Source organism: Anastrepha obliqua, unplaced genomic scaffold (assembly GCF_027943255.1).
Source record: "Anastrepha obliqua isolate idAnaObli1 unplaced genomic scaffold, idAnaObli1_1.0 ptg000005lb, whole genome shotgun sequence".
NCBI classification, from domain to species: Eukaryota; Metazoa; Arthropoda; class Insecta; order Diptera; family Tephritidae; genus Anastrepha; species Anastrepha obliqua.
In genome coordinates, this window is record NW_026562177.1 from 2317770 (window position 1) to 2329640 (window position 11871).

At 30.5% G+C, this 11871-nt stretch overlaps 1 protein-coding gene across 1 annotated transcript; it reads right to left on the reverse strand.

The window, feature by feature from the left end:
- Positions 1-6585: 6585 nt before the first annotated feature.
- LOC129251139 (putative uncharacterized protein DDB_G0282499) lies at positions 6586-9096 on the reverse strand. Its single transcript, XM_054890513.1, has 3 exons — positions 8692-9096; positions 7582-8514; positions 6586-7146 (listed from the first exon to the last, which is right to left on the reverse strand). Exons 1-3 carry the CDS (start codon positions 9094-9096, stop codon positions 6586-6588), a joined length of 1899 nt encoding a protein of 632 aa, XP_054746488.1.
- Positions 9097-11871: the final 2775 nt, after the last annotated feature.

Genomic DNA, 11871 nt, shown 5'->3' on the forward strand with positions numbered 1-11871 from the left:
TATCACCATTTGAACGAATTTCTTCAACTTCATTTTCTAACGATATTATTCTATTAAGAGAATATTCGTTAGATGAATTTAATTCTGAAAAAGATTTTTGTCCAAACTTATCAATTCCCATTTATTAGAATAAAAACTTTTCAATTTATTTAAATTTATGTTTAATTTAATTAAATAGTCAACATATTTTCTTCTCTTAATTCCTCAATAATATTCATAATTTCATTATGTATTTCTGGACTATCATTTCCTGCATTATACTCGCCTATCAACAAATTTAATCTATCTTTTAATTCATTAATATCATTCCAATAAACACGTTCACATTGTGAACGATTCGCAAAACGAACATATTCAGTAGGTAAACTAGTTTTAATTTTAAAATTTTGTAATGATTTTGAAAGATTATTTTTTGAATTTAAACCAGATCCTACTTTTTCTTTTATAATTTTATTTTTAATCAATATTGGTCTAATAAAATTCATATATTTATTTCCAACGCTAGATTTAATACGTTTAGAACTTTTGTCATTATTTTGCATGTAAGCATATGTTGATAATATAATTTCTTCATAATTTTGTAAATCATTATTTGTTACAGCTGTTGATGGTTCTTTTAAAGTTATTAATTCCCATAACCCTTTTGTTCCATTATAAGTTTTATTATTTAAAATAATATCATTATTACTAATTTTTACTTCAGTATTACCAATCCATAAATCTTTGCCATCTTCAGATCTTAGACCAAAAATATTGTCACATAATTTCATATCAGAATTATTTAAATTTAAATATTTCATTGCCATATTTCCAATTTTTTCGGAAATAAATTGTACTGGTGTAGATAACGTTTCATTTGCACTACGCAAAAGAGCGTCTTTTGATGTTGATGGAGTCAACTGTTCGCTTCGTGAACATGTGCTAGTTGTTGGTGTACTTTCAACTAATTTTTGTTTGTTTGTTTTTCTAATTGGTGATAGTTGCTTTTCGTTAAATTCATTAGTTTGTAAATTCATATTATTGTTAGGTGGTTTATATTCATGTTGTGAATCGTTTCCTTTGGAAGTATATTCACTTTCAGTGTCGTTTCTTTTGGAAACTTGCTTGACATTGTCAAACGGTTTCGATTCCGTTGAAACATGTTCACTTTGTGAATGTCCATCTATTGTTTTTTTATATGATTGATTTGATTGATTTAAATCTACTATTAAATTTTTAAAGCTATCATTTAAATTGTGAACATTAATAACTGATTGATTTAATGGTTGAATAATTGCTTGAAGATCTTCATTAATTTTTTCTTGTTTTATTACTTTGTTTAAATTAAATTGTTGAAGTTTATTTTTTAAGTCTTTTTGTGTTTTAATATATTCTTTTAAAACTTTATCTGATATCATTGTTATTTAATTAAAATAAATTTTAAATATTTTTGAAATGGATAAAGATGAATTTATTGATACTAAAAATAATTATTTTCAAATAGCAAAAGAGTTGCATAAACCAGTAAGAAAAAATTTTGAAAGAAGAAAAATTATTACTAAAGGCATAAATGAACTATGGGCAGCAGATTTACTAATTATGACAACAGTTAATGTTAGAATTAATAGAGGATACAAATATATGCTTAATGTAATTGATACATTTTCTAAATTTGCTTATATAGAGCCATTAAAAAAGAAAGATGGAAAAACAACTTCTGAAGCATTTTTAAATATTATTAAAAAAGCAGGTTGTGCACCAAAATTACTTCATACAGATTCTGGTAAAGAATTTTTAAATAAACTTTTCCAAGAAGTTTTAGATAAATACAATATTAACATGTATCAAACATTTAGTGAAAAGAAATCATCAATTGTAGAAAGATTTAATAGAACCATTAATGAAAAACTAAAAATACGATTTGAAATTCAGAAAAATACTAATTGGATTGATGTAATTGATAAAATATTATATGAATATAATTACAAAGATGTACATAGAACTATTGGTATGAAACCTTGTGAAGTAAATGAAAAAAATGAACAATTAATTTTTGATAATTGTTTTAAAATTAATAGAAACAATTTAGAAAAACCAGTTTTTAAAATTGGAGAAAAAGTAAGAATTCAATCACATAAAAAACAATTTGAAAACAAATATAAAAATAATTGGACTCGAGAAATATTTTATATTAGTAAAATTTATCCATCTAATCCAATAACATATTTAATAAGAGATTTAAATTATGAACCAATATTGGGTAAATTTTATAAATTTGAACTTCAAAGAGTTCAAATTTGAAGTTTCCTACGAGAACTTATAAAGAAGAATTACAAAAAACTATTCAATAAATGTAAACATTTCATTTTTGCTTATCTTGCAATTTGTGACTCATATTTACTCTGTCAATGGCATACGCTTATTCTATTTATAGCTTGTGAGCAGTGTTGATAAGATCAACTGCTTGCTTTGCATACTACTCAGCTGTAATTACATTACTTCAGAATGTACGGTTTAGCTGAGTTGGTTAAGCGGTTGGTATTGTAACAATAATTTTTGTTGCGAGTTCGAATCCGGGATATTTTGCGTTCCATTTGGAACGCTTTTTTCTTTTGGAACGCTTTTTTAAAAGATACTTGCAAAAATGAAGGTGCTCTTTTTTTTTTGTTTTGCTTTTTTTTGAATAGATTACTTTAAATATTTTGTAATCAATATTTTAACATTTTTTCACTTAATAGACATCGACCCAACTTTCAAAAAATAGATATATTTATTTTAATCAATATTTTGTATTATTTGAGATCGACCCAACTTTCAAAAAATAGATATATTTATATTATTTTAATCAATATTTTGTATTATTTGAGATCGACCCAACTTTCAAAAAATAGATATATTTATATTATTTTAATCAATATTTTGTATTATTTGACATTGATCCAACTTTCAAAAAATAGATATATTTATATTATTTTAATCAATATTTTGTATTATTTGAGATCGACCCAACTTTCAAAAAATAGATATATTTATATTATTTTAATCAATATTTTGTATTATTTGAGATCGACCCAACTTTCAAAAAATAGATATATTTATATTATTTTAATCAATATTTTGTATTATTTGAGATCGACCCAACTTTCAAAAAATAGATATATTTATATTATTTTAATCAATATTTTGTATTATTTGAGATCGATCCAACTTTCAAAAAATAGATATATTTATATTATTTTAATCAATATTTTGTATTATTTGAGATCGACCCAACTTTCAAAAAATAGATATATTTATATTATTTTAATCAATATTTTGTATTATTTGAGATCGACCCAACTTTCAAAAAATAGATATATTTATTTTAATCAATATTTTGTATTATTTGAGATCGACCCAACTTTCAAAAAATAGATATATTTATTTTAATCAATATTTTGTATTATTTGACATTGATCCAACTTTCAAAAAATAGATATATTTATATTATTTTAATCAATATTTTGTATTATTTGAGATCGACCCAACTTTCAAAAAATAGATATATTTATATTATTTTAATCAATATTTTGTATTATTTGAGATCGACCCAACTTTCAAAAAATAGATATATTTATTTTAATCAATATTTTGTATTATTTGAGATCGACCCAACTTTCAAAAAATAGATATATTTATTTTAATCAATATTTTGTATTATTTGACATTGATCCAACTTTGAGATCGACCCAACTTTCTGGTTGGACTACAAAATGTACCACCCCCAAATATTGATCACGAATAACTATAATATTTGGGTTTTAGCTTGAAATTAGCGATCCACATTTCAATTTTTACTTCATTTTTTGAAATAATGTAGGCTTAAAAAATGAAGTAAATTTTAAAAAATGTTAAAAATTGAGTTACTCGTAGTTAATATTTTTGAGGTACTCGTAGTTAATATTTTAACATTTTTTCACTTAATATACATCGACCCAACTCGAAAAATCAACTAAAATGTTAAAAAATCAACTAAAATGTTAAAAAATCAACTAAAATGTTAAAAAATCAACTAAAATGTTAAAAAATGTGACATTTTTTCAATTTTTAACTCAAAATTTTGATATTGTGCTGGATTCTGAAAAAATGTCAAAATTCTTAACACGAAATTTTGGGCATTTTTTCAATTTTTAACTCAAATTTTGATATTGCGTTGGATCCGGGGATATACATACTACTCATACTTTTTTTAAAATGCCGTAAATTGCAAAATTTTTCGAAATCCAAAAATCAGGCTCGACAGACTGTAACTACAACTTTATTTTACAAGAATTGATGCAGACCGTGGGTCAACTTTTTTCATTGTACATTGTGTCACGTGATTTTTTATATACTATATTAATTTTTGTAAAGAAAAAAATTAAACAAATTTTTTTATAAAATTTAAGTACTAATAAACAATGGATAAAATTTTTTTATATTTATTTCTATTGTTATCCCTTCTAGAAACAATTTTTTTTTAGCACATTTTTGGCGCTGCTGGATGTATGTAACCCCTTAAAAGGGTATATAATTAAAGAGGTTGTGAGTCGCTATTATTGCGTACATATGGCATGTGTACAAGTTTCTATTATATTTACAGGCATTTGATGCATAGTACATGTAAGTATATAATAATTATATTTTTACGTAACTGCTTGTCATTCTTACTTACATAAAGTACTTAATCAGTTGCATTTGTTTCGCCGTCGGCCTGGCAGTAGCATCTTTACTAACCAAACGTGAGGTGGCCGCCTGTAGTGGTACCGGTACGCGAATTATGTATTAAAAGGTTATATCTCTTGAGAGACAAATAACCACAGAGAACTGTAAGTGAGCGAATTATGTTATGGCGAAAATAAAAATTCTTGAGAGCTTTTGGTTTTCGACTCAAACGTTTATTAACTCAGTATAGCTTGAATTCGGTCTTAAGACTACTTGTATAATTTTATTTGGCATATGCAAATGCCCTCTTGTTTACGCTTAATGTTGCCAGCTAAGCATTTTGCAACGGAAGCGACGGCGACGCTTACGTTGCTCAAGCTTTTGCAACCTGATCCCTTTTTAAATACTTCTGCAAAATTATGCTGATATCGTCATTGTCAGCATTCCCATGCACAAGTATATTTGATTGTGTAACTTTACGTTGCTCAAGCTTTTGCAACCTGATCCCTTTTTAAATACTTCTGCAAGATTATGCTGATATCGTCATTATCAGCATTCCCATGCACAAGTATATTTGATTGTGTAACTCCTCCCCCTTTTGATGAGGGATTCTCCTGGATTCCTCTTTTACATTTTTTATAGGTATATATTCCTATGAAGAGGAGTACAAGAGCTATTGACATTATACCGAAGCTGTTGGAGATTACGGTTTGTGTTCTGATTTCTTTTATAGCTTTAGTGTTTTTAATTTCTTCTAATATGATTTCTTTGAATGTCTGTTTTTCAGTAAAATTAAATGAATTTTCTTCTTCACCAGCGAATGATTGTATATATATTTCTTGGTTATTCTTATAATAGGTTTGGTCTATTAAAATTGTACAATTTGAAAATTATATTAGGAAGTTTCCTTTTAATATTTCGCTGTTGGTGGTTTCGTTACAGTTATATTGGATTATGTTATTGTCTGCATTACTTATCAATAATGTGCCTTCATTTATTAGTTTTGTCTTAAACTCTAAGTCTTCTACCATTTTACAATTTTTCTTAGTAATACAGTTTGAACTGAGTTTCAGCTCTTTTATTGTCTTATTTTCTTCATATGCGTAAGTTTTGTTCTCAATTTTTACTATCCTTTCGGGACTCATGTCGATTCTTTTATATCTTCGGTTTGTTATTGGGGTTATTATAGTTATTGTGGTTGTTATGATGTTAGTTGGTATTTTGATTGCAATGATTATGTTATTTTCGTGAGTCATGACTCCCATGCGGATTAGTTTAATTTTGTAGAAATCTATGTTATAGAGTGTAAACTCTTCTTTTGTTAGTATTGAAGGATGAAAAAGGTTATATTTGGCTGACGCTATTGTGTCCAAAATGGTGTCTACCTTATCATGTAAAAATTTCAATTTCAATAACTGATCGTGGTACATTATGTTTGCTTTGATCATGTTATTGAATGTTTCTATATTGTTAAGGGTATTGGTTATTTTTTCCCTGTCATCTAGTATTGCTTATTTTAAGGTGTTAATGGATTTTTGTAAATCATTGTTAATTTTTACTTGTTCGTTAATGTTTTTTATTATGTTATGTTCGTTTTCTTGATTATTAAGAAGGTGGTTCATAATGGTCTTCCTGTCGTCATCATCCATGAGACCAGTGAGCCATTTCTGAGCTTTTCCTATTGCGTTAATTAGACCGCGTTTCTGTCTTGTTAATGGGTTCGGGGTTATTGATCTTATTTTAATTTTTATGGTTTCTATTTCGATATCTAGCCTATGTCTATTTTGTTTAACAAAAATTTTCGTGTTGTTTTGGATTATATTAGTTAATTCTAATATTTCCATTGGGTTGATAATGTGCAAAACCATTTTCGACTCGCTGACCAGTTCCGCTGTACTCTCCCCCAAAGATATGAATCCGGCTTCAGCCCGGATTGGTGTTATATTGATCATTGCTGTCGACAGCGTTGGCAACAGGCACATGATGAGAATTGTAATTGTTATCTGAAAATTTTGTAGGTCTTTTAATGTTTGTTGTATGGATATTCTGTAAATTTGCTTTCCTGAATTTCGGTTCTTCTTTGTGTCTTAGGATTTTATAATTTCTTATAAATCCTTCTGTTCTATTTTCTATGTAAGTTTCCCTATTTTCATTTAGTTTCTTTATTTTCTCGGTTTTTTGTGCTGACATTCTGTCGTACAATTTCTGATGATCTACTTTATGATTTTGTATTTCAAACGGTGTGGATTTTGTGGTGGTGTGGTAAGTGTTATTGTAGAAGTATACAGTTTTTGCCATTTGTTCAATTATGGGTCTTTTCTCTTCTATGTTTAGGGTGCGGATTTTCTCCGTCAATGTATTGTTAAGCCTTTCGACGTCACTATTCCCGGTGTGACTATTTGGTTTGGTTGAGTGGTATTCTATACCTTCCTTTTCTAAAAATTCTTTGACGTTTAAACTATTGAATTCGTTGTCGAAGACAAACTTTTGGATTTTCCCTTTTATTGATAGGAATTGTTGGATATGTTCTACTATTGTAGTGCTGTTCCTATCGGTTAATGGCAAACAAGTGGCGTGTTTTGAAAATTTATCGATAAATATTATAAAAGATTGCTTCGAGTTTACGTATGTGTCTACATGTACTATCTCGTTGCATGTTTTTGGTGTTTCTGTTATGTGGAAATTGTTCCTAATGGGTTTTCTATCGTATTTGCCACCACTGCAAATGTCACAATTATTTATTATTCTGTGGATGTGGGTCTTAAGGTTGGGGTGGTAAATTTCGAGTTTAAGCCTCTGATAAGTGGCATCTATCCCGCAATGGCCACTTTCATTTTTATGAAATAAAGCTATTTGGGTGTGTAATTCATCTTCGGATTCGATATCCCTAGCGAACCTGGTGCATTTTACGAACTTTACCTTCGGGTTGGAGGTATATCCTTTTTCTAGTATTTTCTGGAATTGGTAAAACTCATGGTCGCTAAGGTGTGAGAAAACTCCTATTTTTCCTGTTGTTATTTCTCGTCGGAGGGTGTTTACTGCTTGGTTATCTTCCAAGTCTTTTTTGCTAATGTAAATTCTTTTTTTTCCGAACACCTGTACGATGGCCTCAGGTTTTCTCTCCGCAAAAATTAGCTGTACTTTGAATCTGTTAACGGCTGTTTCTAGGATAGGCATGTCGAAACCCTGATCTTCTTCTTTAGAGTGAACCGTTTGAACGCCTAAGGACCTATTGTCTTCCTCGTCGGTTGATTCGACCTCCATTATGTTTATCTCGTCCTCTCTGATCCTACTCAGGAAATCAGCGATATTGTTATTTTTCCCTTTTATGTATTCTATGTGGAAGTTGTACTCCGGTTTCTCTAGGCAAGGTATCAAAAAATTTATCTCTTCCTCTTCTTCTGCCCGATTTTCTTCCAAAGTTCCGATCTCCATAGCCATGTAATCGTTCCTTTGGGTGTCAACGCTCATATGAGACATTCTTGTCTGTCTTGAACCGTTGTTCCTATTGTTATAATTGTTATTATGGTTGGGTTTAGAATTTTGAATTTGAACGGGTTGTGGCCTGTTATACGATTGTTGAATTGCCTGATCGCTCTGAGGTGTGCCGGCGTTATGATTGGGATTCGACCGTCCATTCAGACTTTGTCTGGCATTGTTATTGTTATTATTATTATGGGACTGGTTATTTTGGCTTGGCTTGTTGTTAGTGGTGACAGTGTTATTGTTAGTGTTATTTTGTTTATTGAATGTGTTGTTAGATATTTTCCTGTACCTTTGTGATATAGCTCTGGGGTCATCCAGTGCTTTGATGTTTGAATACTTTGTTTCTAAGGCATGCATAGATATACCCTGATCGACATGAATTCTGAATGGAGTGTCTATTTTATTTATTAACATATTTAATAAATCTCGATCTACTTTGTCGTTCTCGTATATTGCTGGTTTAAGCTCATCAAACATATATATTTTATTTATTTCACATTTTGCCTTTTCAAATTCATTAAATAACTCTCTTAAATTACTTACTTTAATGAATCTGCATCTGTCGAACACATCTTCGTAAGTCGTCTTGGGCCGCATTTGTTGCATCAGCTTGGCTTTCATCTGTTCCCAGCTCGGCTCCATCCCCAATTGTCTGACAAAGTTCGCTGCTGCTCCTGAGACTTTTTCATTGGCAACAATGTTTGTGCCGAATTGAATCAATAGCTCGTTTCCCTGGCATAGCGCCATAAGAAATTCGACAGATTTTATGAAAGCCAACACGTCATGTTGGTCGTCCAACTGTCTTAGTTGACGGAACTGCTGAATTACGTCTTTGTTGGACATCCATTGGGTTGATTGTTGCTGTTGTTGTTGTTGTTGCCTGAGTAGGTTTAGGGCTGCTTCCTGTTGGAGTACGACCTCCCTCAAGTTTTGAAGCTCCTCTTCCATCGTTGTATCTTCGATTTTACGGTTTTCGTCGAATTTGTGAGCACTATTTTTTCTTGGGTACATAAGATAAGATTGTAACGCACTGATTTGTTGTTTGTGTTTTTAATTGTTTGTATTTGTCTTTTGTTTACTCGCACTAAGTAATATTTTAACGTTTTTATGTTAATTAACTTCGGTTAATTCGGAACGTTTTTGTTCGAGTCCGACTGCGCCAATTAGGTATTAAAAGGTTATATCTCTTGAGAGACAAATAACCACAGAGAACTGTAAGTGAGCGAATTATGTTATGGCGAAAATAAAAATTCTTGAGAGCTTTTGGTTTTCGACTCAAACGTTTATTAACTCAGTATAGCTTGAATTCGGCCTTAAGACTACTTGTATAATTTTATTTGGCATATGCAAATGCCCTCTTGTTTACGCTTAATGTTGCCAGCTAAGCATTTTGCAACGGAAGCGACGGCGACGCTTACGTTGCTCGAGCTTTTGCAACCTGATCCCTTTTTAAATACTTCTGCAAGATTATGCTGATATCGTCATTATCAGCATTCCCATGCACAAGTATATTTGATTGTGTAACTCGCGCGGCAGCATTTTCTGCACAGACTCCTCCAGCTAAATTACATATTTTTAACAGTTATTGCATTGAATGAGTTTGAAATATAATATAATAACAATCACATTTGATACTGAATTGTTGAATGAAAGTATTGATTGCTGCTAAAGCTTAAATTCTAAAAAACGAACTAAATTTGAACTATAGTATTCGGTTGAGAGCAAACTTTGTAAAAGTTAAATTTAAAGGGATGAAGTGTGCCCAGAAATTTTCTGCACACTCCACTTTCAAATCTGTTTGGTATACATACATAAATTCATGCATAAATAAACACATGTCAATGAAATTAAAAACAACTTATTGGAGCTGGTTTATCTAATTGAAATATGAAGTATTTATAGCCATGTTTCAAACTCATTGGAATTGATATTTGTAATCATATCCATAGAAATTACAATAAACAAGAAGAAGGTAATTGAAACTAGACATAAAGCAAAGGCTGAATAAAATTCATCTAATATATAAAATTTCCATGTCCTTATATTAGTTACCATACTCCTCCGAAACGGCTTTACCGATTTTCACCAAATTTTATATGCGTATTCAGTAGGTCTGAGAATCGGCTACTATCCATTTTCCATACCCCTAAGTTATAAGGGTTGTTCACCCTTAAATATTTTTTTTTAATTTTTGGACGAAATTTTTTTTTATATTTTTTTATAATGTGGCATTAAAAATACATACAACCCTAAATGTTTACTTTTTTATCACCAACCCCTTTTTTTTTTGGCCATTTTAGTAATTTAATCATTTTTCATCCCGCTCGATAACTTATCAATTATAGCTCCAACCAACAACGATTTTTGAAGTGAAACTTCTTTTGTCTCGAAGGATGAAACGCTGTGAGGAGTAAAACCATAGCGTTTCATCGATATGTGACGCTACGCCAGCGCCATCTGTTAAAAGCGTGGCGTGGATGAAACGCTGTGAGGAGTAAAACTACGCTAAACTACGTAAAACTCACGCTATGCCAGCGCCATCTGTTAAAAGACTGGCGTGGCGTGTCGTCGTGAATGTAATGCGGTCGTTTATTATTGCATTCTTATCGAATGTAATTTGTAAATATGACATTTGATTGACGGCCGCCGTAGCCGAGTGGGTTGGTGCGTGATCACCATTCGGAATTCACAGAGAGGTCGTTGGTTCGAATCTCGGTGAAAGCAAAATTAATGAAAAGATTTTTCTAATAGCGGTCGCCCCTCGGCAGGCAATGGCAAACCTCCGAGTGTATTTCTGCCATGAAAAAAATCTGCTCATAAACATATCATAAAACAAAATGAAATAAATGTATAAAAAAAAAAAAAAAAAATTTTCTTGTGATTCGAACCAAGGATTTCGGATCGGAAGCCCACATTGCTAGCCGCTGGGCTATCGCGCTGTGCTGTCGCCGCAAAATAATGTATCATAAATCTGTTTACCATACCAAAGACCATACACTTTGCGAACGCATTTCGGTGGAAACAGTTGACAGTTATCCCAAACACAATATTATTAGTAACGCGAGACGCGTCATAGAGTGTGTGTGTAGTTTTGAGCAAATCTTACAAACATATTTTGTTTTGTTGATTGATTTCTGTTAAATATGGCATCAAATCAACAAAAACGGAAACCGAAAACAGGTGCTGAACGGCAACGTGAGTATTTGGAGCGTAAAAAATTAAGAGCTACTGTTGAACACCGTGACAGGGAATCCTCCGGTTGTACGATAAGTGATAATTTGTAGTACCAACAACAAGATGCGGAACTACCATTGATGCAGTATTTCATCGATACCTTGATAGATTAGAATGTAGATCATTTTTTACGTATTTCAGTTACCATAAAGCCCTTGTTTCATTTTTGGAAAACGAATCCAATAATGATAATGACAATGCCGAGAACCAAATGTAATTGAGTACAATAAATTCATTTCTTTTTATATTAAAATAAATAAATAATTCTGTTTAATAAAATTCCATTCCATGCTTTCCATGACTTCTGCATGCATTATATTGAAATAATAGTTAAATTATTGATTTGTTGATAAAAGAAGTTTCACTTCAATCGTGCGGGTTCCGTGAACTACCACACACTTTCTTTTTGTGTTGTAAGCATATTTTTTTATATAATTAATTGAATTTTTTATAACTATTGTTTCAAATTTTCTTTCATAAAACTAATAT